We start from the raw sequence: 25520 nt of genomic DNA on the forward strand, positions 1-25520 counted from the left end.
GAGTTCATACAGATACTTCCCAATTAAATCCAAGACCACAGGGAATTTACTTAACATCCTTGATTTTAAATCGGCAGCTCTTTTCTCCTATAAAATTCCAGTTCTGATATGATCAACATAATTGTGTTTTATCCTACACATTTTCACCTAGTCCCAACAATATGACTACTGAATACAACTTAAGATTTTGTAGGAGGTTTTTTTTTTTTTTTTTAAATGGCAGTTAATTTTGTCCTTAGGGGTAGATATTTGGATGTACAGTTAAATCAGTGTGTTTTCAAGTCATTTAGAAGAGTTCCCTTCTGTGTAATTAGGTAACCAATTAGATATACATTTAGGTTCATTTGTTTCATTTTACTTCCAACTTTTAGAAATTAAAAAAAAATGTTATCACACAATCAGGTAAAACATAGCTTTCCAAAGTCAAATACACAAATTAAAGTATATTCAAAGTCTAGCTTCTTTTCCCTTCATTTAATTCTTTCCTTCTCAAAGAAAGTAACCATTAAAATTGTCAATGAGTTATACTTCCATTAAAAAAAAATAAGTACTTACTTATTTACATTTGTACCTCCCTACTCGCTTTCACAAATGAAGAGGGCACACTTTCTTATTCCTGACTTTAGCAGGAAAAGTGTCTAGTGTTCCACCACTGAGATCCTTGAAAACTTTTTTGTAAAATGAGGGCAAGCTATCCGCTCTATCTGATCTTCCACAGCATTTCTTGGGAAGATAAAGGATGTGGAAACTCGTTCACGAACATGCCTGTTGACTATTAACTCATTTTGGGAGAGCCTCAAGGGCCGTGAACCCAATTTAGTACATTTTACGCAAGAAGAAACACGGAATTGAGAGGACCTTCCCCAAGGCACATATGAAAAGAGCAAGAGCTCGTCTTCTGCTCTGCAGTCCAAGGGTCGGATAAATCAATCGCGCCCTTCTTTTTCAAAACTACTCAACAAATATCTATTTTTATAAATATTTTAGGGGACCCTCGAAGAGAAAAAAGTCATAAAAGGCCTCAAGGGTGAGGAAATTAACGCCCGCACAACCACAGTCGCTCAGATTCCCGGGAAGGAGTCCAGAGCTGTGGTGAGGAAGCCCTGCCCTCGCTCAGAATGGGGAGCTCTGGGCCTAGCTCGGAAGCGACGGAAAACCTGGAGATGCTGTGAAGGCACGGAGTAGGGAGGTCCAATGCGGGGAAGCTGGATAGTTAAGTTAACGCTATCCTACTTGGCGCCCCGACAGGGAGGAACGACTCCAACAGAAGCAAAGCCACGACTCCGCCGGGGGAAAGACGCCATATCGCAGATTTCGAAAGACAAAATTGGTACTGATGAGGACTCGTAGGGATCCCACTGGCTTCAGCTCTAAAACCCCGGCCTAGGGGCGGGGCAGAGGTTCTGAGGGCGGAAGCCCTCGGCGGGACACGAGGCAGAGCAACGGAAATGACGATTCAGAGCGCCAACAGGGCGGGGCTAACGGTTTCTGGTAGCGGCGTCTGGGAGGGGCCGGGAAGAGGAGGTGTTAAGCCCGTAGCCCGTGCCCCTTGATTTTCAGCGACCCCGCACCTCTGCAGCTACGCCAAAATGATGGGCTGTGGGCAGTCAGAGCTGATGTCAGTGGAAGGGGAAGAGGCCGTGGCGGCACCAGCGTCGCCCCCAGAACCTCGTGCCCCAGAGCCCGCAGTCCCGGTGCCTGAGCCCGGCCTGGACCTGAGCCTGAGCCCACTGTCCGAAAGCCCTGAGCAGCCGAACTGCAGCCCAGGGCGGCGGAAGGGGCGGGCAGACCGGCGCGGTGGGGCCCGCAAGGGGCGGCAGGTGAGGTGGCGTAAGGCCTGGCCGGCAGCCCGCCGACGACCCTACGCCCACCTCTTCACTGCCCTGCTCTCTGCTCCCAGGTCCGCTTCCGCCTGGCGCCGCCTTCCCCAGTCGGGTCGGAGAGGGTGCCGGCCGTCGCCACACAGAGCGAGAAGCCCGCGGCGCCGCAAGACCTAGTGGCTCCGGCGCAGCAGAGCAGCCTGGCCCTGAGTCTCGAGTTGCAGGCCGCGCGGGCCGTAGCCGCGGGCCAGTTCGATGCCACAAAGGCCGTGGAGGAACAGCTGAGAAAGTCGTTCCAGACCCGCTGTGGCCTGGAGGAGAACGTGGCGGAGGGTGAGGGGTGCAGACGGCCGGCAGGGCGCGGGAGTGGAGGTGAGAGGCTCCGCTCACCTCCGCCCTCCCTGCGGTCTCAGGGCTGAACGTGCCGCGTTCCAAGCGGCTCTTCCGGGACCTGGTGAGTCTGCAGGTGCCGGAGGAACAGGTTCTGAACGCTGCGCTGAGGGAGAAATTGGCGCTCCTGTCGCCGCAGGCCCGAGCCCCTCCCCCAAAGGTGAGGGACCTGGGCTTGAGTCCATTTCCCCCCCGCCCCCCCCATCCCTTGTCCGCCGCGGGTTCTTTCCTCTCCCCGAGTGTAACTTTGCTTTGGGCTCCAACACCAACAGGAGCCACCTGGGCCAGGGCCAGACATGACGTTTCTGTGTGACCCAGAAACATTATTTTATGAATCTCCACACCTGACCCTGGACGGTCTGCCCCCTCTCCGGCTTCAACTCCGACCCCGCCCTTCAGAGGATACCTTCCTCATGCATCGGACACTGAGGAAATGGGAAGCGTAGACCTGGAGACTCCCTGAATAGCTAGTTCCTATTTTTTACGTGGGTGTGTTAAAACTATCAGAATAAAGTGGTTTTGCTAACAAATGGGACTTTTCTTGGGAGCGTTAAGATGGGGTGAAGCCCCAGGTCGGAAGCTGCTTAGAAGTCAGGTTTTTGGCCTTTTAAGGAACTCAGTAATGAAAAGTAGAAAAGTGTCCAAGTCGAGTTTAGAATACCCTCTCCACATCTCGACTTGTCACAGCTGTCACCTTTGTTTTTGATATCACAGTTGTTCCTTTGCACGACCTATTTCTGATCACTTTAACATGTGGGTCTAAGAAGCTTACTTCAGGGAAGCCTTCATTACCCAGCTCAAGAAATCTGCAAAGCAGCCACTAGCACCCAGTTATTAAATTACCTCCTTGCTTTTACCTTCAAGGGCCTTGCCCTTTTTACACCTGACCCGAGTGCTCAATATTTGAACAAATGTCCAAGACTCATGGAACACTTGACAAGCCACTGAAGAGCTTCATGTTAAGTTAAACTGCCTATTAGTCTTGTTCCACTGCACAAAAAAGGAGGGTGAGTGGCAGGTAGGCCCTAGAGCAAGGAGGTGGTCTGGTCTAAAGTGCCTTTTTCTAGCTCCACTTCAACTCCACTGTTAACTTCCAAAGTTAGCCTTCTGCCAAAGCTTTCACACACACAAAATTGTTAAAATTTTTTTTTGGGGGTGGGGGGGTTATATATGGGCTCAAGTTTAACATCACAATTTGCATTATACTACCCTTTTTCCTGACTAGAGTTCTCTATACTTGGGTGTAGATCTGACTAGCAATCCAGTCTTCACAACCACTGAAAAACCTTGAGACTACTTTGGACAGAGAGGAAGCAGAAAATACCAGACATAGGTGTGGGGGCCACTGCCCTAAACAAGTTTATTGTGCTGTTCTTACATTCAAAACCCAATCCCTTCTCCCAATGGGAGACAGCAGAGGGAAGGATTTTCACAGTACCTGCGTGCCTCCTCACCGAGCTCCCCACTCTTAACTCTCAGTCCTTCTATTCATGGTCCACTGAAACGTAGCTAGGGACAAGGGCTGAGGAAAATGGGAATCTTTCCTTAGAAGAACAGGAGGAAGAGGTTAGAGAACTTGATACCCCCTACCTCCCATGCCCTAGGAGAACAGGTCAGCAAACAGTCCATGCCATGCAGCCCAGTGGGCTGGGGGAGAGGAAGACGGTGCTAACTCCAACATAGCTGGGCTTGCTGCTTAGGTGCCTGAGGTGTAGGGAGGACGCTGGGGCAGCAACGTAGGAAAAGCTTTCTTTGCAGATCCAAGAAAGGACACTATTTTTGGAGCCAGAAAGGAAAGACTGCGGGATACTTTCTTCCTCTCCCAGGTCCTTAGGAGCAGCGGGCAGCTTCTTCACTTTCTTTTCAGGGGGCCACTTAGTGGCTGGGGGAACAGGCCTTGTGGAATAGGTATACAGGACGCTGGAAGCCTGAAGGGAGAGAGTGTACAATCAGGAGGGGCTGGCAGGACCTCAAGACTCCACCGGGTCTGTACCCTCTTGACCAGGATCAGCCTCCCTTCCTCCCCCAACAAAATAAGCCAGCCTTACCTTTGGAGGTGTTGTGTGGTGTGGCCACAAGCTCATAGCTGGAGAACCCCACCTCTGGGGATGTCAGGTAGGAACTGAACTGCTCTGGCTTCAGCTGGATTCGATAGTAGTTCTTATAGATTGTTTCCTAGGGACAAGAGCAGGAGACCATTTCAGTTTGCTGCCTTCATCCTTGGCGGAGAATAATGTCCACCCAGGAGGCTTTTTCACCTTGTTCAGGACGTTCTGTTTCCTTGAGGCACTTCTTGCCTCAACTAAAGGAAGGATATCCCCAATTTCCACTGAAAACCCCAACCCCAACTCACCGTGAGAGTCTTTCTCTTGCCGTAAGATGACCAAGGTTGGGGTTCCAGGACCAGGATGCCCCCAGGGCGTAGGTGCCGGTAGATACGGCGAAACATGCGCTTTAGTCCCTCATCTCCCCAGTTCAGATGCACCCACTTGGTGAGGCTGAGGCAGAGTACCACATCATACTCAGGTGTTTGAGCCTCCACCAGCTCATCACGATCCAGCACATAGTTACCCTGTGGGCAAAAATTGGGGGTGAGGTCAGTAGAGGCATTAAAAGAACCACTGCTCCCACACAACTCATCCTGCAGCATCACTTCAGCCTTTGGCCACATCATCTGTGATACCTTCAGATTAATTCCCAAATGGTGCCCTCTTTGGGTTTCATTTTCTTGCACGTGATTGGTGGTAAACCAATCGAATATTAAAAGAGAGCCTGGGTGATTTTAAATTGAGCAAAGTAACCATGAAATCCCCAAAGATGGGGTGAAACTGCAAAGAGAATGCTGGGGTTCCTCCAAGACCGTCCACAAACATTCAGCTGGGTGACTCAACATTATGCAAAGGGTTCTAACCCATACTCGAAAGGGAGATCTGTAGGTCCTTCCCTGTAGTTGGGGCTGGTAAAGATGCAGGATTATTTTCCTTCTTCCATGGAAGTGAAGAGCCCTATCCTGTAGGGAAATCTTTTCTAGATAAGCTCCTTACCACTCTCTGGAATGTCCTTTTTTCTAGGCTTAAACCAATACACTGCCAATACTATTCCTGCAGACAGCCTAACAGGAGCATTTTATGGGGAGCAATGTGTGGTCAGGGAACACGCTGAAGACATGTTACCTTCTCTTCCTGCATAGGACTCTGACTCCTCCCCATCCCACTATCTAGCATCAACATGGGAGATGATCTAAGGCCAAGTCACTTGGGTTCCTGACCACCGACACTCTTCAACCAACTATAATGGAAACAAGGTCCATTTTTCAAAAGACAAAAACTGTAAATATTAATCAGCCACTATCCTAGTCCTTCCCCAACCCCAAGACATTCCAGATCTGACACCCATCCCTTCGTGCACCTTCAGTAGGCTGGAGGACATGTGTCCATCTGGACCAAATTCCCTAGCGAGCATCAGCTGTAGCCCCCAAGGAAAAGGTACACTGGTCTGGATTACTGTCCAGGCTGGGAAGAGGGCAAAAAGAGTAAGATCCCATTTGGGGATTAGTAGTCATGAGAAAGGAGCCCAGGTAGAGCCTCCACCTTTCCAGGTTATAAGAGGGGAGACACCAGCGGAATCATTTGCAGATTCAGACTCTTCTCTTGAAGATCTGGTTCTCTTAGTGACAGCTGCATGCACAAAAACCCCTCTGGCTGATAACCTTCCCCCGTCACATTCCCATTTAATCTCATTTTCATACCTGGCACCTATCCCAAGACCTTCTTACCGTGACGAAGACAACATTGTTGGGGAAGACTGATGTGTCTGCTCCATCCAAGGGCACTTGGGGTGCAGCAATGGGACCCCTGCTGGCTGTCAGTGAGGCTGGGAAGGAGCTCCTCTTTCGGATGGTTGTGGTCCCTTCCTCAATCTCTGCCTCTGGGTCCCCTTCAGAAGTCTGGGGTGGCAGACGCAGCTCCTCAGACAGGTAGTGTCGGATGTTTTGGCGGGCCGAGTGGATGAGCCGGGCATCGATATCCAGGCCCACCATGCGGGATGGACCCCACTTACAGGCAATGCTTAGGGTCAGATGGCCTACATTGCAACCCAGATCTAGGACGTCCCGACCCCGAAACCACTCAGGCTTCAACACCCGAAGGCGCCCATCCTCACAGGAAGGATTGCGGTAGCCATAGTACTTGCAATAATTCCCATACTGGAACTTGCGCTGTTGCTTTTTGAAGCCTGCTGCAGGTAGCGGGTGGAGGTGGTGGCGGCCTACTCCACTCCCTCGGCCCTTTTCCTTGGGACCCTGGCCTCCACCCCGAGCCCCTGCCTCTGACTTGCTAGAAGTCCTGCGACGTTTTCGATGTCGTGAGGAGGAAGACGGGGGTGCAGAGGTAACTGAGGGAGCTGGAGGGGTTGAAAGGGAGCCTGAGGGACCTTGTAGGGCAGATGGAAGGGGAGACACGACCTCATCCCTGCAGTTGATGGCTGTGTTGAGTTCATAGGGCTGGGGGGCATCCCGGTTCTGGCCCCTATGCCGCTGCTGCTGTGGGGTGCCCTCCCCATGGAGTGAGGGAGTGAGAGGGGTTGTGGGCAACACAGAATGGCTATCATTCCCTCCAGTTGCCTGCTGCTGATGGTGCTGCCCCCGGTGTCTATGCCGCTTCCGACCAGTCTTGAGCGGTGAAGCAAGAACTACTTGGGCCTCATCAGTGCAAGTATTGAGACTGAGCGGGTCAGTAATATCTTTGGGGATGAGAATCTCAACTGGATCTCGTCCCTTGGCTGGAAGCGGGGATGACTTAGGGGTCTCTGCATTGAGTGCGCGGCTCACTTCCTCATCCAGGAGACTATTCAGGTTCAGTGGATCAAAGATATTGCCCCCCAGGAGGAAGTTGGAGGGTAACACAGAGTCACAGTCCGAATTAATCCGCCGGCGCCTCTTGAAGGCCGGATGTTTGAAGCCTCCACCACCTCCTCCTACATTGCAGCTATTTCTCCTCTTGCCTCCACCTCCCCCAGGGGGCCGGTGGGGCTGATAGCCATTACGCGGTCGAGGCGGAGGAGGGGGGCCCAGCTCTGTTCCGCCCCCTCCCCGTCGCTCCTCCCCCACGTCCGGGGGAGCGGCTCGCCCGTGGGGATCCGACAAGCGGGCCTCCCCGTGCGCCTGGGGGCCGCCCCCTCGTTGCTGCTGAGACTGGCCGCCCCGAGGGAAGGATGTAGCCCCGGGGCTCTCCTTGCCGGTCCCAGAAGCCAGGACCCCGGCTGTGTGTGCGCGCGGGGCCGGCCCGCGCTGCGTCCCGCCGCGGATCTCCCCGGAGGCGGCCTCTCGGTGCGCTTGCACCGAGGGGCCGCCCCCTCCGCCCGACTCCTCTTTGAGTGGCGGCGGTGGGGCCGGCACCAGAAACGGCTCCTTCTCCGCCGCCATCTCGATCATTTCCTCCCCTTATTCCGTCCCAGTCGAGAGCTATGAGGAGGGGCCAGGGGGCTTAACCCCCCTTCTTAGACCTCGCTCCCTCTCCTCCCCTTTCCCGAGTGCGCGCGCAGCTCTGCTCTTCTCGCCTAGTCTCGCGCTCAAGCGCCTCCTCCAAAGCGCGCCCCACTAGCCCGCGAGACCAAAACAAGATGCCTGCGAGAATCTAATAACTCAAGGAATGAACCGCGCGTGCGCCGACCCCTTCCTTCCTTCCCACTACCGATTCGCCGCGAGCGCGCACTGCTGGAGCGCGTTCCTCTCGCCCCGGAATCACGCATGCGCACTCCGCCACCACCCTGGTCGCGCGCGCATCCGAGTACGAACCAACTTAACGGCTCCGGGAGTTTAAATACAGCCCCCCCACAACCCCCCAAATCCCACCACCCCAAACTGACACCCTACTTTCCTTAGCAGCTACGTTCGTCCCTAGTGATATCCTTTGTCTTTACCGCGCGATCCCACCCACCGTAGGCGGGGGACTTGGAGCTGGTGTGAAAAGGTCTCCTTGACACCCGACCCTTGTTCCTCAGGAATGAGTCTCAGCGGTCTCCGCCCGGCTCTAAACCCAACAACCTCCCTACCCCGCCTCCTTCCTCCCCCTAGTGGGCAGCGCCTGCGCATACCCTTTTGGGCTTGCGCTGGTAGATGCAGCACGTGCTGGAGATGATGTCCCGCCCTCCGTTCTAGGGGCGGGGACTGTTACGTCGCTTCCTCAGGTTTAATACACGTAACGTGCGTCAGCACGATTCGGAGGGGCGTGGCTAAGCAACGGGGTGGCCCTCATGAATTATTCATGACCTGGTTGTCTTCCGACCCCCTCCTTGCCCACCTATTTAGGTTTTCAGAGGGGTTGAAGAGTGAACCTTAAAAGTAGAGGAAGGGAAGGAGCGGAGCATACTGACCGTCTTCCTATGAACTGTTGTCAGTAAAATACTATAGGTCATCTTAACCCCCCCCCCCGGAAAATATTCTCTGCGGAAGAAAACGCCCACTAAAACAGTCAATGTTGTCTAACTTCCTCTTCCCCCCAAGTCCTCTCGCTTCTCTGCCTCTCCCCAATTGCAATCGCAATCACCTGGGGACACTACGCCCTTCCCGGACACCAACGCCTCCGTCCACCACCCGATACCTGCACATGAACCTCTAGCCCGCGGAGTGCGACCCTACGCCCACCACCGCCACCAATAGCAATACATTCACTACCACCCCCATCTCGCACACAGGCCTTCTCGAGCGCACGCTTTGGCTTCGCGCCCCTTCTAGAAAAACGAGTGTGGGTGGAGGAAGAGATTTCAGCCTGTTTTGGGCCCCTGCCTCGGCTAATGGGGAGGAGCTATTCGACGCCTTTTCCACTGGGTGCTAGGTGGTGCGTTCTCCCTGCCAGCAGTGTTTGGGGTGCGGGTCCTGTGGCTAAGAGGGCCAGAGAGGCGAGAGTGGAGTTAAGGATAGTCTCAAAATATTTAAATAAGTGTGTGAAGGAGACGAAAAGGAAAAATAGGAATCAGGAAACGAAAAGAGGACGGAAAAGGCAATCTGGGAGAGAAAAGTTAGTAAAAGAAAGATGTACTTCATTAACGAGCAGGGGATCCTGCCGCTGCCTAAAAAAAAAGTGAGGCTAACCACGATTATGGGATTTGTAGTTTTACCGGGAGTTCGAGTGGAAGAGAGCGGAAGTAACAGCTGCGCAAGCGCAAAAGCGGCTTCTAGCGCGCACGCGCCTCAGTACTGGGAGTTCGCCGCTGGAGGGAGCTGTGGAGCGCGTGCGTGACCTCGCGCCTTTTCTTGGTGGCGGGAAAAGTGAGTCGAGCTTGGAGGGGCTTGGAGAATCGCTGAAATAGCTCACTCTCCTCTTCGCCTTTAGGTCCTCCTGGCTCCAGAAGGTATCTGGCTCTTCTCCCCTTGCAGATAAAGTTGCTAGTTGCGGCCAATCCCGGACCCTTTCGTCTGAGGAGAAGTTTTCTATTCAGGGTGACAACCGGCTCTTATTCCTTTAGAATCTTGAACCCCAGACTCACCCACAACAAACAAACAAAAGTAACTCAATATCATGGCAGGCAACGAAGGTCTGAGGGAGGATGAGGACACTGGTGCTTCAGCGGGAGGGGCAGCTGAGGGAAATTCTCTCATGGTCGGGTTCTTGATGGGGAAGAGAAGCTAGAAAGCCACTATTTTACCCTTTAGGGGGCGTCAAGGGCTTTTGACTCTGTGATGCCTCTGATCTTAATTGTTCTGAAGAGAGAATTGGTGAGGGAAGAGAATAAAAATGCGGATCAGCAAATTTTTTCCCCTCTAGTTTTAAAGGTGGAATTAAGGCCTTTTACTATTCCAAATCTTGGTACCCTGAGAGGGAAAATAGTGCGGGGATCTGGAAGTTGATGGAGAATGTACTCCTTTAACTGAAAACGACACAAAAAGGCTGGTTTGAGGTCGGTAACGGGCACACGTGGGAGCATCTTTGGCAGTAGATAGCAAGTCTGCATGAGATCAGAGTCCTGAAAAAGTCTGTGTTTTGGTGATAAGTGACTATATCTCTGTGCTTCCTTGCACTCTGAATCAAGAAGCTTTAGTTCACCATTAATTTATAGGATTCTATAAAAGGCTTAGTTCAAGTACAATAGGTTTGACAGTAATGCCTTGTTAGGTAGTCTAATATAGGCAGTAGCATAGCTGGAATCTTTTTCCTTCTGTTTTGCTAAAAGTTTTAAATGAAGCTCGCTGAGCACATAGAAGAAAAAACTACTGTTGCTCATCGTGGCATGAAAATAAACGGATCTATATGCCATTAGACATTAAAGCCAAAAAGAAATCCAACTCCAGTTTAAAGGAAATTTTAGATATAGTATTTACAATATTTTGAGGCCCATGGAGTCTGTGTTAGAGGACAATTCTAAAGCGTTTACTTTTGTTCTCTTAGACCAAGGATTCCAGGAACAATATAAAGGAATACTTGGATAGTTAGGAAGGGGAACTTTGTGAACACATTCTAAATGGGGGGAGGAGTGAGGAGAATTAATGCTTTTTGAAAAATATTGACAAGACTGAATTAAGTTATGTAGCTAGATCAGTTCTCAGACATGTTGGTCTCCAAAAATTGGTTTATATATATTTATTGGTATTAATATATTAGAAATGAAACAAAAATTTAAACATTAATGCTAAAATAACTAAAACCTTTACTTGTTAACATAACATTTTTATGAAAAATATATTTTCCTAAATGAAAGAAAAGTTAGTTTGAAGGTTGGTGTTGTTTTACATTTTTGCAAATATCTTTCATGTCTGGTTTAATAGAAGACAGTTGGATATTTAACTGTTTCTGAATTCAGTCTATTATACAGGCATACGTTGTTTTATTGCACTGCGCTTTATTGCTCTTCACAGGTGTTGCATTTGTTTGTTTGTTTGTTTGTTTGTTTGTTGTTACAAATTAAAGGCAAGACCCTCTACCAGCAAAAATATATGGCTTGCTTTGTTGCAATACTCGCTTTATTATGGTAGTCTGGACCAAACCCGCAATATCTCTAAAGTATACCTGTATCCTGTTTTGGTTGAAGTATGTGAGAAAATCCAGCAAATAAGTAGTTGGAAAAAAATTTAGAATTTAAAAAATGCAAATAAGTAGTTGGAAAAGGGAGGGGACCCCTGGGAGTCTTTGGATCACACTTTGCAAACTGTATGAGCTAGGTGATTTTATCTTAAAACCAATGTGATAATTTTTAGTGTTTAAGTGAAAGAAAACTTTCTATTTCTTAGAACCTCATTTACCTTCCCTTGATTCTCTTTATTTGTTGTTTCTAAGTTTGTTTCCCCTTCTTATTCACCTTTCTTTTTTATGTTGAGTAAATAGCATATGTTTATGGAACTTTCTTTAACTTTCATACTTGAAGCTTTATTGGATCCTCCTCCCCTCTTTTTCATCTAAGATAAGAAAAGAGAAATTAAAACTTCAAATGTTATTCCTGAGTCTAGAGTCCCCATTATTTCGTAGCTGGTCAGATGAAAATTGGTGGTGTTTTGTATATTTATTAACTGTCTTTTAATTTTTTTTCTCTCTCTGAACTAGATTTCGGTATTTGTTATTGTGGAAGAAAATAATTAGTCTGAAACAGAAAAGCAGAGACTTGAGTTGTCAGGCAGTGACTTCCTGGCTTTCTCTTCTCTATTGATCAGGTTAGTAATGTTCTTCATTACACCCCCACTCTAGATAAAGAGAAACTGTTATATGTCGCTGCTTATAGATTTACTACATCTTTTTAACTCAATAATGATTTACAATTTTATTGTTTTTTGAGGTTCCAGTAACGTACTTTTGCCTAGAGAGGTCAGTATAGGCTTAGATAATGATTTGAACCTAATTATTGGCAAATGTTTGCATTTTCAGGTTGATCGAAATACTTTTTATTTAAAAAATTTAGAATTTAAAAAATCACTTTGGAAGTGGCAATATATGTATGTTATAAAATGCTAGCGATGCACAAGAGATACAGTAAAAAGCTCCCTTCTGCCCTCAGCCACATGGTTCCACTCTCTAGATGTACATTTGTCAGATTCTTCCAGAGATAATTTATGGATATACAAGCATATTTTGTAGATGTACATTTTTAAAAATCAAATATTGTCATCTCAAATATAGTAATGTTCACTTTTTATTTAGTATAGTTCTTGCAATTTAGATTATCTCCATAGAGACTTCTAATGATTATTTCTGGAATTCTGGGATCTGAGAGAAGATATGTTGGTCATTTGTGCTTAAATTAGTATTCCTTTTGTAGTCAATTTTATTCAGTTTCTAGCTTCTATTTAAGATTATAATTAAGAAGGAGGCCAATTTGCTGTAGTGTTTCTCCCCCAATTTCCCATTGGCCTTTTTTCGTGGAGCAAATACGTTTGGGAGTTGGTAATAATGAGTTAAGATGAAAAAAGAGAAAAAATGTGCTCCTTAATATAAAGGAAAAGTAGTTACTGCAGAATAGCACATCTGAATTATTTACATTTATAGAATCAAGAAAAGGAACAGAAAAATACTAAAAGATAATTTAAAAATGTTTTACACTCAGCTATGCTGTGGCCTTAATAGGTCAAGCTCCAACACCTTTTGAATTCATCTTGGGAAATAGGGAGAGGAACTCTACACCGTGAGCAGCTGAGTGTTTACTATAGCCGGGCCATTTGAGGGTCTTAACATTTTTAGATCCTTTAAAGAGAACTGTATATGAACTAAAAGATCCATTTTATGCTGTTTTTGGGTCTCTATAGTGGAAGATTATAGAGTTGGCGGATTGGGTTTCAGGTCCAGGACCTTCAAAGTACTCAAAACCAACAGCCAGAAATAAGATCATTGAGAAGAATAGACATGCTATTAGTAGAATTTCGAATCTGAAGTTCTGGGTTGATCTTGGCTTTACTATGTATTAACTCTGAGGCTTTGAGCAAACCATTTAACCTCTCTTTGCATATTTTTTCATTTGTAAAAAAGGGAGATGGCATTTTATGACCTCTAAAGATCCTATCAGAACTACAATGTTTATTATAGCTGTTACAAAAATAAGAGTGAATTACATGCTTTAAGCCTAAAGAAAACTGGGTAGAGGGTTATAAGAAGTTTAGGCTGATAAAACAAAAGGCAATTCTCTTCTAATGGCTGGAAAGAAATAATATTAATAGTGGAAAGTGTAAATTGGAAAATGTAAAATTATTGGAATATCACAAGATGAGTCTTGGCACTCTGCTGGGCCACAGATGATTTGTGTGGGTATATTAATCTCTTCAGCATTTGATGTGACTGGAGGCTTCTCACTCCCATCCCTCATGCTGTGAATAGTCTGGTCCTTTTACTCTAGAGTACTTAGAAATATAATTTCCATATGTTTCGATGGGTACTTTCATGCTTTTTGTGTGTGCTAAGAGATTAAAAAGGTTGTGAAGCACTGAACTAGACTATTGGGATTTAGTTTAGCAAAGTTAATAGCACAGACTTAAATCAGGTTCTAATCCTGATTTTACCACTTGTCAATTACTTAATATCTTTAAAGCTCTCTAAGCCTCAATTGCCCTAGGTGGTTTTATCTCATAGATTTATTGTGAGAATTAAACAAGATGACATATGTAAAGGGTAAAGAACATAGTCAGTGCTCAATAAGTGTTATTCATTATTATTGGTTACAATTTTGGTAGTAATAATAAAACATATTGATGTAGTATAGAACATCTGTGAGTAGATAGCCACAGATGAGCTATGGATATAGAGTGAAGATGCTAGATTTTTATTACTAGATTCTCTGAGGATCTCAGCTGGTTATGAAATATTTCTGAGCCATGAATAATGATGCTAGAATCCAGCACATTGGGAAATGTATTGGACTAGAAGATCTAAATAAAGGGAAAATATAAATTTTAGTGGTGATAAAAAAGGGCGTTCTCTATGCATAGGGACTTTCGAATTAGGTCAGAGAATTGCCAAATTGTTTTTTAAGCATTTAACTTGTGAAATGAGATTATTTCTGTGAAGAAAACTCTCACTCTTTAACTCCAAGAACCATCCATATCCTACTACTACTATTCTACTACGATTTATACTTACATCTGTTAAAAACAAGACAACGGGCTCATAATTGAGTTTCTAATGCTAAGCTCCATGCCACCAAAGCAAGACTTAATTTAATTACAGTTTCAGCTCTCTTAGAAATGGAATATTAAACCAGTCAGTCAGGAATCTCCTGATTAGCACTAGTTAGGTAATCTGCCTGATAGACTCCTTCTATCCCATAAAGGAAAGTAACCTTGCAATAACCAATCAACTTTTTTGCCTGATATAACTTCCTTGTTCCTTTCCGTTCAGCCTATAAAAGTCTTTTATTTTGTGTGTAGCTCCTTGGAGCTCCTTTCTATCTACTAGATTTGTTGCTGCCCAATTCGTGAATCATTGAATAAAGCCAATAAGATCTTCAAAATTTACTCAGTTGAATTTTTTTTTAACACATCACTACCACTACCACTTCTACTTACTGATGAGTGTGTACCTCATATCGGACATAGTTTTAAGCACATAAAGGACTAAGATTATTGCTAATATTTAAAACAGTAACTCTCTTTATCCCCTGGCATGTAGTTGGTACTGCTGAGGAGATAGAAGTGTAGTCAAGAAGGCAGAAAATGTAGTTCAAGGGTCCCAGGAAAAGATATCTTGAACCCAAGAAAAGACAGGGAAAGAAGAAGGTTTAAAATCATGTTCAATCAGAGTCATAGTTAATTTCTTTTTTTCTAACAAGGATACAAAGAAAGTAATTTCTGAGCTGAATGATGACAGCGTTGCAGAGTAAAGAAGGTGAGTCAAGGATGAGGGAGGTTCACTTTGTACATTTCTCTCATTTTTCCCTTCTGTCTCAGCTCTTGGACATCTGGACCAAGGGGTCCAGATGCTCACCAAAGGGAAGCTCAGTGCACATATATTTTGTATCCACTCTGTTAAAGTTACTACATTTCTAGATATTTTGAGTGAAATATATATGAGTTAGAAACAGTCCAGTTCAAGGAATGTATGAATTCTTAGGGAGATAAAAGACATTTCAATATCTATAACATAAATTTGAATGGGGTGAATGTTATTAGACAAGTTCAAAGTGTTATAGAAGCTCAGAAGAAAGAGGTATTACTTATACCTGGGAGGATCAATACAATTTTTATTGTCATCATTTGTAGGTTTTTACTAGTTTTTTCCTCTAATTTCCCATAAAATTTTGTCCAAAGTTAAAAAGAGCAAATTAAAAAAAGAAATCACAGTTGAATAATTCAGTTTCCTATATGCTTATGTTTATGTTTGAATTACTCAGTGGTTCCTAAGCCTGGAAGTATATCAGAATCAGATAGATAGACTTGTAAAATTACAGATCCTTGGGCCTCATTTTAAACTACTTCATCAGAATCTTAGGGCAGGGGTGTGAGGGTGGGTAAGGAAAGGCCCAGAAATCTGAATTTGTTAAAATCTTTCTTCAGATAATTCTGATATGGCCAGTCAATGGGCGATGTTTGGCAGTCTCTGTGTTAGATGGTATGTTTCACAAATTCTATCTGATGATCAAATTTCTTTCAGAATATGGGAAAGGATCAAAAAAATCTTTTGCCCCACCTGCCCAAAAACTGCATAGCTTGATTCCCGATAGCCTTAACTCACCCAAAGAGGAGACCCTGGGCATCAGTTCCCTAGAGACAGAGGCCAGGCCAAACTTACTAAAGGCCAGGTTAAAGAAGAAGGAGAAAGCAACCACAGAGAATGGTTCAAGCAATGGCCAGGAGAAAAAAGTAAAGGCTCAAGACAACAAGCAAAAGGAGAAGAAAGAAAAGGTATCGGTCATATTGATGGGCTCTAGTGGGACAGTTTCTCCTAGTCATCCAGCCTAGACAAAGAGAATCTTTTCATGTTGAAACTGTAGTTTCAGTTTCTTATTCCTTTTTTGGGACTTCCATTTTTTTCTTAAAGAGGTAAAAAATGTTTTGATGAAAACATTTAGCAGGAAATAATGTGTAGGTAAGGGTGAGGCGGGATAGAGATGAATAGAAGTGGACAGAAATTGTATCAACTTTTTCCTTTTCTTTGACTCCTTTATTCCCAGGAGACCTGGGATAGAGTTTATGGAGTCCTTAAATATGTTCATCGACTTCATGTTTTCAGCCTTGTGAACATATTGCTTTATCTAAAGGAGGCTTCCTTGATTGGCCAGAGAGGAGGACTGGGAAAAGATGAGCAGTTTTCCTTTCCTACCTTTGTCTCTGCAGGAAAAATCAAGTCTTACCAATGCAGAATTTGAGGAGATTATCCAGATTGTGCTACAGAAGTCCCTCCAGCAGAGCTTGGGTATGCTTCTAGTGAAAAAGAGTTTCAGTTAGGCAGATAAACTGTTACCTGAGGTGTAGAGTAAGCTGACAGCTTTGCTCCTTCTCTCTTTCTTCCTAAGTAAGAAAATATTTTAAAATGGAACTTTAAAATATTTTTAAATATTTCATCTTCTATCAACAGCACGATAGCTAAACCACCTTAGATAAGGGATACTGATTTTTTAAAAAGTAGATTATGTGGACTTCAGAATGCAAATATAGTCTCTTCTAGATTTTTAAAATGTAATTTAAATTCATTTTTGTATGTTTACAATCTACTTAGAAAAGATAAATGTTTTTTCCAAGGTTTGAAGGACTTAGTTTCCACCTATCCTTGTATATTTTTTGTTTTCAATACGTTTTGACATATGCTCAGGAATTTGATTTTTAGAATAAAGAACTCTATAGCATAGGCCTTGAGACCTTCTCCGTAAGGTGGTCATGAGACTAAGGAGAATGATCTGACATTTTCAGCTATTCTTAGGTGTACTTCTGTTCATAAAGAAAGTTTGAGGAACAGATGATATAAAACACAGTACACAAAATAAAACTGACATTACTTGGCTATCTTGGAATGAGGCAGATCAATCTGGAAAGGCTTGAGGAAAGACATAGATTTGTAGTTTTCCTGAAGATTGAAAGACTTAAATTATTATGATATAACAAAAGTCCAAAAGGAAGCTCTTCCAAGCAACAGGAGGGAGACATTTTAATGAAAGTTTGTAGTTTGGAAATAATGAGGTAGTTATTTTCTTGAATTGCTTCTCTGCTTATAGTATTTTGTTTTGGGAGGGATGGAATCTAGCCTTGGTTTTCCAGAGACTTCCTGTGCCCAGCCTATAAGATATACCCAGTTTGACAAGGAACCAGGAATTACTTCTTCTACTACTGATAATGATAATACTGATGGGTAAGTTTATCCCTATGGAACAAGTTGATCACAGGGTAGCCTTAATATTAGTAAATTGTTGTGTCTGTCTGTCTATCTGTCTGTCTGTCTATCTATCTATCTATCTATCTATCTGTCATTTTTTTATATTTATAGATTTCTCTCAGCTCAGGAAAGATACCTGTTTGAATTGGGAAAAATAGGCAAGTCGATGGATAAAATGACCTCAGGAGGCCTAAGAGAGCCTAGGATTCTTCTGTCCTCCTAACTTTTATCCTTGGATTTTTTTTCAAAAGAAGGGTACTGCAAATTGCTCCTTTTTACCTTTTCATTAAAAATAATTTTATTTTCAGAGAGAGGGTAATGGTACCTCATATTCTAGAGATTTCAGCCTCTCAGGAAGGTGGAGTAATCCCTGAGATAAAGATGTCTAAGCCAGGCCAACCAGATCCTGCACCCTCTGAGAAGAAATTCAATAGACTCTCCTTAAGCAAAAGAAAGAAAGAAGCTCGTAAGTATTGTCACATATATTTTGACATCTGGTTCAAATATTTAATTCATCAAATTAGAGAATAGGACAATAGTCAGGCTGAGAATTTTCAGCCCAAGACTTGAAATTATCACACTATAATTCTTCCTTCTTCCTGTTTTACTATCTACAAAGAATGTCTCCCTCATTTTCCTACTTTACAATGTTTTGTTTTATCTTTACATAAGATGAGAAAATGAAGAAAGCCCAAAGTGAACATAAGCACAGACAGAAAGACCAACCGAAGAAAATGGTTCAGGATCATTCTCAGTTCATGGACCAACAAAAAAGAGAAGAAAGTGGTTTTGGTGAGTTCAGCCATGATTTGAAAGAACTACTTGGGCTTGAAAACTGGAGATGGCAGAGAGAGGCAAGGGTTAGAATGTTAGAGGAAATTTTGCAAAGATTATAATTAATCTCTCATAGCTACTTGTTAGAGGGTATGCTGCTGAGGAAGAGAGAGAAAGATTTAATTCATTCAATTATTCATTCATATTATTCATAGTTGTTGGGTGCCTATTATATACCAGGTATTTTCGGAGGTGCTGAGTAAGTGCAGAGGAAATGAATATAAGCCTGCCACAAGGGAGTTAGGCTTCTGAAGAAGGCAGACGAGAAAGCTACAAGTTGGAGTAGACCTGGAAAAGATATTGCTTGAGCCAGATCTTGAAGTATAATTTAGTTAAGTGAACCAAAGTGAGAATGGGGGAGGGGAGATCAGAGTGATAATTACTGGCAGAGTTATACAGGAGGGCTAATGGTTGTAGCTTTTGTGTATATTGTGGGATAAGAGGTTGCAGAGGTGGGGGAGATAAGGCTAGAGGCATACAGGGCCAGATCATAAAGGCTTTACATATGAAGCTATGGAATTTGGATTTTGTTTTAAAGGTAAAGAGGAACCATTGACATTAAGTGGGGAAAACTTGATAAGATTTACATTTTAGAAAGCTCACTCTGGCACTAGCATGGAATATGGATTCATGGAAGCAAGACTAGACCCATAGAAATAGTGATCTAAACAAAGGAGATAGATAAGTAACAGTGAAGAGGAAGAGACTAATTTGAAATCTTTAGGAGACAGGATTAATATGACATGGTTGCCAGTTGGATATGAGAGGAAGAGTAAAGCCTCTAAGATGATCCTGTTTTCTGGCATGAATGACTAAGTGGCTAAAAGAACTATGATCTGAAAGAGAGAATATAGAAGAAAGAGCAAGTTTAAAATGATGAATTCAGCTTTGGACAAATTAGGGGGTCTGCGATGAGATTTAGAGTTTAAGAAAGAGGTCTGGCACATAGATCAATGGGATTGAATAGAGATCCCAGAAATGGACCCACGTCTATATGGTCATTTAATCTATGACAAAGGAGGCAAGAATATACAATGGAATAAAGACAGTCTATTCAATAAATGGTGTTAAGAAAACTGAACAATTACATGCAAAAAAAAAAAAAAAGAAACTGGACCACCTTCTTACACCATATATAAGAATAAACTCATAATAGAGTAAAGACTTAAATGTAAGACCCCAAACCATAAGACTCCTAGAAGAAAACATAAGCAGCAAACTCTCTGACATTGCTCTTAGTAAATTTTTTCTGATATATCTCCTTGGGCAAGGGAAACAAAAGAAAAAATAAACAAATGAAACTGCATCAAAGTAAAAAGGTTTTGCACAGCAAAGGAAACTACCACCAAAATGAAAAGACAACCTACCAAATAGAAGAAGATATTTGCCAATGATACATCTGATAAGGGGTTAATAGCAAAAATTTATAAAGAACTCATATAACTCAACACCAGAAAAACAAACAATCCAATTAAAAAATGGGCAAAGGACCTGAATAGGCATTTCTCCAAAGAGAACATACAGATGGCCAATAGACATATGAAAATATGCTCAATGTCACCAATCATCAGAGAAATGCAAATTCACACAACAAAATAGCACCTCACACTGTCAGAATGGCTGCCATCCATAAATGAAAAATAAATATTGCTGAGGACGTGACAAAAAGGGAACCCTTGTGCACTGTTGGTGGGATTGCAAATTGGTACAGCCACTATGGAACACTTCGGAGGTTCTTCAAAAAATTAAAAATAGAACTACTTTATGACTCAGCAATTCCACTTCTGGGTATTTATCCAAAGAAAACCAAAACACTAGTGCAAAAAGGTGTATGCCTCCCTATGTTCACTGCAGCACTATTTATAATAACCAAAATATGGAAACAAACTAAATGTTTATCAATAGATGATTAGATAAAGAAGAAGTGGTACACATATACAATGACATTACTCAGTCATCAAAAATGAAAACTAACCATTTGCAACAACATGGATGAACTTAGAGGGTATTATTCTAAGTGAAATAAGTCAGAGAAAGACAAATACCATATGATTTCACTTATACATGTTATCTAAGGAACAAAATAAACTAACAAACAACAAAAACAGACTCATAGATACAGAGAACAAACTGGTGATTGCCACATGGTGGGGGTTATGAGGCTGGGTGAAAAAGGTGAAAGGATTAAGAAGTACAAATTGGTAGTTATGAAATAGTCATGGGTATGTAAAGTACAGCATAGGGAATATAGTCAATAATGTAATAACTGTATAGTGCCAGGTGGGTACTAGACTACTCAGAGGGATCATTCATAAATTATATAAATATCTAATCACTATGCTGTGCACCTGAAACTAATATAGAATAATATTGAATGTCAACTCTAATTGAAAAGTAAAAATTAAGAAAAAAGAAAGGAAGAGGTCTGGGTTGGAAATAGAGATGTGGGAGTCATCTGCATCAGTAGGAATTGGTGAAATTTTCCAAGAAGAAAGTGTAGAGAAAGAAGAAAAGAGCATTGAATAAAAAACCCTGGGAGAAAATAATGTTTAGGGTTGAGCAGAGGAAGAGCTGCCTAGGGAGAAAACTAAGATGAACTAAGAGAAAATTCTGAAAGGTAGAAGGAAAACTAGGGGAATATGTTATTACAGATGCCAGGGGAGTAGAGAATTTCAAGAAGGGGAATATTTAGCTTTGTCAAATGCTACTATAGAGACACCAAAGAGGATAAAGAGTTGAAAATGTTTAATGGATATCACAATTAGGAAGTAGTTAGGGTCTTGATTAGAGCAGTTGGTAAGGATGAATGGCAGGTTATAGTTGGTTGAAGAATACTTTTTCAATTAGTTTAGATGTGAAAACTAGGAGGGAGAAAATGGTAAATAAAGGGGGAAATGGGGGTAGAGTTGAGGAAAAGTTGTCCTTTTAAAAAAAGTATATGTAGCCTGTGCATTGTGAGCGTATTTATATGCTCAAGGAAAATTATTTGTAGAGAGAGAGAGATTGAAAGGAGTGAGAGGAGAACTAGAGGATTTATTTTTAGTTAGAAAGGACAACTTAGCCTTTGAGATTGGATGGAGGGAAGGTAAGGGTGGATATAGATTTATTTATTCTTTTAACAATAGATATTAATGCCTTATATTATGTACCAGGCACTGTGCTAGTTGCCGGAATTATAGTGTTGAACAAAATAGATAATCTCTGACTTCATAGAATTTACAGTTTTAGTGTATTACACAGATAATAAATATTTTATAGGAAATAACCTTGGTAATATTGGGAAATTTTAGAACAAGAAATAAAGTAGATCGTACAATATATTAGTATGTTTAACATTTTGAAAATAAGTAGACTTAGGTATCTGGAGGAAAACAGCCTTGTGCCAAAAAAACAGAACTTAAAATGTAAGGAACAATGGAATAAACAGTCAGCTAGTGTCTAATAAAATGTATGTATGTAAGTTTAATTATAGAAGCATAATATGGTTTGTGCACACTTGAAAGAAAACTCTAGAAAGACTATGCAGGCACCAAACAAGGTAGTTCAGGGCAATAAACTGCTCCTCGTGTTATTATGACATGATAATATAAGGAACTAGAAGTATTGGTCTAATTTGGGCAGTTGGGTGGTCTGAGTGGTATTGATCCATCTCCTGAACCTCTCAGTATTAGGGCAAGGATTTGATTTTAGATTGGAAGATGAAAATTCACCCCTTAGGAAGTGCTTATGAATCGAATTGTGATTATAGTTAATGTATAAGCTTCTTGCTATAGAAGAACACTGTTTCTTACAGTTGCCAAGGAGAGGTGAGTCTTCCTGGAGTAGAAAATAGAAAGGGGAATATCTGATAAATACATTCAATTTGTGTTAAGTACTGTGAAGGAAACAAATGGAGTATCATGAGAGGAAATAATGGAGACCTGATTAAGACTGGGCCAGTCAGGGAATACGTTTGTAAGGAAATGACATTTAAGCTGAAACCTGAAGGAAGAGTGGGAGTAGGAGAAAGAGTTTGAGGTAGGATGAAGTTTGGCATATTCCAGATACTAAAAGAAAGCTGGTGTGATTGGAGTTCAGAGAGCAGGGGGAAGCAAGGCAGGAAAGTGGCTCTGGATAAATATAAAGAGGTAGGTAGTAATTAGATCAAAAACCATATTACGAAGTGAGAATTTTATTCTAAGTGTATTGGGAAGTCACTGGTAAGTTTTAACAAAGGGAGTGGCATTATTAAATTAATATTTTAAAAAGATTCCTTTGGTGATTAATTGGAGAATAAAGTATGGGAGAACAAGAGTAGATGAGTTAAGAAGTTAGTGCTAGGATCAGATAATTTGGTGGCTTGGATTAGGAGGATGAAAGTGGAGACAGAGAAGTGAAGAACTTAGTAGTGAAATGAATATGGGGAGTGTTATTCTGGCTTGAGCAGTTACATGAAAGGAGGTGGAGAAAGGTGGAGGAAAAGCAAATTTTGGGAATAAGATCAAGCGTTTGGGTTTGGGCCCTTTAGGTTTGAGATCATTGTGAGACATCCAAATAGAGATGTCAAAGAGCAAGGTGGCTATAAGTATCTGGACCTCAGAACAGAGGCTGTTATAATACAACTCTGTGTTGTCAGGTATGAAAATGGATTTCAGAGTTATAGGAACAGGAAAGCTTGCCTCAGGAGAAAGTATAGCATGGAGCAAACACCCATGATTGGGCTTTGGAGCCCCAACATTTAGAGATTGAATGAAGAACAAGGAGAATTCAGTAAAGGAGACTGAGGAGGGTGAAGTACTGAGGAGGGAGCTGCCAGAAAGTTGGGGAGGGAGGACGGGAGAATGAGGGATCATAGAATCCAAGGAAACTGGTGTTTTAAGAATGAATGGTCAATTGAAATGCTTTTAACATGTGTCTATGATATCAGTCTTCATTACCATAGAGTCACATTGTGAGCCTCGAACATAATTTTCAAACATATTATCTTCTCTTTCTATGTTGTTTGAAAGGAAACTCTTAAGAACTGTTTATTGCTGTCATTGGAAATTTCATCCCAAGCCATAGATATCTAGTTTTCTATCATTAAGATGATTTTTTCCTTACTCATTTCCTCATGAATATTTGTTTTGTTGATCTGTGTTTACTTTTATGGTCTCTAGACCCTTCTTCTATTCTTACTTTCTAGTCTTGTTAGATCATCTCTGTAAACATCTAAAATTATCATTGGCAATGTCTTTTCAGACTAATATATCATTCCCAACAACTACTTAGTGCTTCAAAATTAAGTAACTGAGAAAGTGACCCATAATATGCTTTTCTGAGGGATGATTTCAGTGGGATGGAGGGCATTCCTTATGTTCAGGCATTTAAGGTAAAATTTGACAATGGGAGAGTGGACTTACTAGGGAAACATATTAATTGGTGGTGTTAATTATGAATATATAGTGCCTGGTTTTGTGATTTTTCTCTAGCAACATTCAATTTAAAGAATGTAGGTATAGAAAGGTAGAGTGGGTTGTGTTTTACCAGCTGGGTAGGAGGAAGGACAGAGGGAAAGGGAGTTGAAGATGCCTGCAAGACAATCTAAAGAATCAAACCTGAGTAAGTACACAGAAAAGAGGTTGCTACTAGATAGAGGGAAGGTAGGATCCAGTGGATCAGAGATCTAGACAAAGCGAAAGTTTCTGTAGAGGTCTTTGAGCAAGTAAAGTGAAAGGATAGGTGGATAAGTGATTTAAGGGAGTGTGTGGTCCCTGTAGATGACTGGGAGGGGCATGTAAGAGCAGGAGTGGGTTACTCAAGGGAAGTGTGGTAACTGAGGTGGTGCGGAGGAAAAGGTCAAGGAATTCAAAGAATGGAGTGCTTTGTAAATTACCCCTGTGGAAACAGTGGTCACTTGGAATAAGGGCAGGAGGTAGAGAGGAGAAGGCTGAACCAGATGCCAGAATCTTTACGAGGAAGATGAGAGGGCAGTGTGGTTCCTTGCATGGACCTCAAGGGAGGAATGGTTTTTATAGAAAGGAGGATAGTAATGGTCTGGAAGTGGCGGTGGGGAGTAAGGATGATGCTGACTCCATTTTCTGGTCTGAGAGACATGAGATGTATGAGAAGGAACCAGTTCCACTTAGAGGGCTGAGGGTGGGGGTGGTGTCAAGTAGAGGCAATGGCAGTATATCACCAGGTTTCAAAAAGGGGATAGAGGTTCATAGAAGAGGTTGAGGATATGTGGACTTTGGTTGCTTTTGTCTGGAATTCAAAAGAACATAGAGGAACAGTTTGGAAGGGGCAAAGGAGAGGCTGTTTGGGGCACTGGTCAACTTAGAAAATGTAGGGATAGAGAAAGATGGGGATGAGTTTGGAAGGTAATGGATGAAAGGAGTGCTTTGTCTTTTAGCAGGGCCTGAAGTAAATAGTTGATTGAGAAATGATGAACTTAAACCTGAGTCTTTTGAAGGGGGTTGAACTCAGGGCTCTTGGTACCAAAGGTTGCAACTTGGTGATTTGGTGTCAGGTAAATCAGTTGAGATTCAGATAGGAACTCTGATGTGCGCAAAAGATGCTGGGTAACCCTTCAAAAGAACTTTTCAGCATTGACATGCTAGCAGAGAATAAGGAACTAGCTAAAAAGATACCAGCTAACCTTTTAAAGAACTCCCAGTACAGGAAACATTCCTTTCTGCCCTAGGTGGAGGAGAGACAATAGCATGGTATAGTAGGAAGACTGAAATGTGAGACCTGGGTTGTAAGTTCAGCTCTGCCACCAATTTAGACTTATCTTTAGCAAGCCAATTAGCTTCTCTGAGCCTTAGTTTTTCTATTTATAAGTCAAGGATTGAACTAGTTGATCTCTAAGGCTATGTGACTCTGGTGGATTTTTAGTTGGATTGAAGAAGGAAGAGAATGTTTTTGAGTCTCTCATTTCAGTTTCTTTTCCCATCACAGGTCAATGTCTAGTCTGGGTCCAGTGTTCTTTCCCAAATTGTGAGAAATGGAGGCGGCTTCGTGGGAACATTGACCCCTCAGTCCTTCCAGATAATTGGTCCTGTGACCAGAATACAGGTAGAATAGAGTCAAAATTTTTGTTTTTTGTTTTTATTGTTCTACTCTTTCTTTCTCTGCATGTTTTTTTAGATTAAATATGTCATAGGTATAGTTTCAACTCCAGGGGTTCTTGTAATGTTTGTGAGAGAGATAAATCAAGATAAATCTGGCATAATGGGTT

The 25520-nt window shown here is 42.7% G+C and overlaps 3 protein-coding genes across 4 annotated transcripts in view; 2 read left to right on the forward strand and 1 right to left on the reverse strand.

Annotated features, from left to right (window-relative positions):
* The first annotated feature begins 1455 nt into the window (after positions 1-1455).
* On the forward strand, positions 1456-2740 carry PPP1R35 (protein phosphatase 1 regulatory subunit 35). The gene is made up of 4 exons (XM_011371653.2): positions 1456-1820; positions 1901-2153; positions 2234-2370; positions 2483-2740. Exons 1-4 carry the CDS (start codon positions 1590-1592, stop codon positions 2654-2656), a joined length of 795 nt encoding a protein of 264 aa, XP_011369955.1. The 5' UTR covers positions 1456-1589; the 3' UTR covers positions 2657-2740.
* An 800-nt stretch (positions 2741-3540) lies between these two features.
* On the reverse strand, positions 3541-8330 carry MEPCE (methylphosphate capping enzyme). Its single transcript, XM_011371654.2, has 4 exons — positions 5986-8330; positions 4564-4782; positions 4259-4385; positions 3541-4138 (listed from the first exon to the last, which is right to left on the reverse strand). Exons 1-4 carry the CDS (start codon positions 7639-7641, stop codon positions 4086-4088), a joined length of 2055 nt encoding a protein of 684 aa, XP_011369956.1. The 5' UTR covers positions 7642-8330; the 3' UTR covers positions 3541-4085.
* A 341-nt stretch (positions 8331-8671) lies between these two features.
* ZCWPW1 (zinc finger CW-type and PWWP domain containing 1) overlaps positions 8672-25520 on the forward strand; it is a 33529-nt gene continuing 16680 nt past the window's right edge. The window contains exons 1-9 of one of the 2 annotated variants that reach the window (XM_023537532.1): positions 8672-9560; positions 11744-11850; positions 14949-15004; positions 15770-16020; positions 16453-16531; positions 17344-17461; positions 17794-17951; positions 18158-18277; positions 25241-25357. In XM_023537532.1, coding sequence (XP_023393300.1) covers positions 14977-15004; positions 15770-16020; positions 16453-16531; positions 17344-17461; positions 17794-17951; positions 18158-18277; positions 25241-25357 — 871 coding nt within the window. In that variant the 5' untranslated portion in view covers positions 8672-9560; positions 11744-11850; positions 14949-14976. The remainder of the gene's footprint in view (positions 9561-11743; positions 11851-14948; positions 15005-15769; positions 16021-16452; positions 16532-17343; positions 17462-17793; positions 17952-18157; positions 18278-25240; positions 25358-25520) is intronic. The other variant, XM_011371655.2, reaches the window with a different exon arrangement.

The sequence above is a fragment of the Pteropus vampyrus genome, unplaced genomic scaffold (genome assembly GCF_000151845.1).
Source record: "Pteropus vampyrus isolate Shadow unplaced genomic scaffold, Pvam_2.0 Scaffold193, whole genome shotgun sequence".
Lineage (NCBI taxonomy): Eukaryota > Metazoa > Chordata > Mammalia > Chiroptera > Pteropodidae > Pteropus > Pteropus vampyrus.

Coding starts and splice junctions, on each gene's coding strand:
- PPP1R35 (XM_011371653.2), top strand. CDS start 1,590: ATGATGGGCTGTGGGCAGTCAGAGCTGATGTCAGTGGAAGGGGAAGAG. Junction 1,821..1,900: donor GGGCCCGCAAGGGGCGGCAG/GTGAGGTGGCGT, acceptor CTCTGCTCCCAG/GTCCGCTTCCGCCTGGCGCC. Junction 2,154..2,233: donor GGAGGAGAACGTGGCGGAGG/GTGAGGGGTGCA, acceptor CTGCGGTCTCAG/GGCTGAACGTGCCGCGTTCC.
- MEPCE (XM_011371654.2), bottom strand. CDS start 7,641: ATGATCGAGATGGCGGCGGAGAAGGAGCCGTTTCTGGTGCCGGCCCCA. Junction 4,783..5,985: donor ACAATGTTGTCTTCGTCACG/GTAAGAAGGTCT, acceptor TTTTGCCCACAG/GGTAACTATGTGCTGGATCG. Junction 4,386..4,563: donor GCAAGAGAAAGACTCTCACG/GTGAGTTGGGGT, acceptor TCTTGTCCCTAG/GAAACAATCTATAAGAACTA.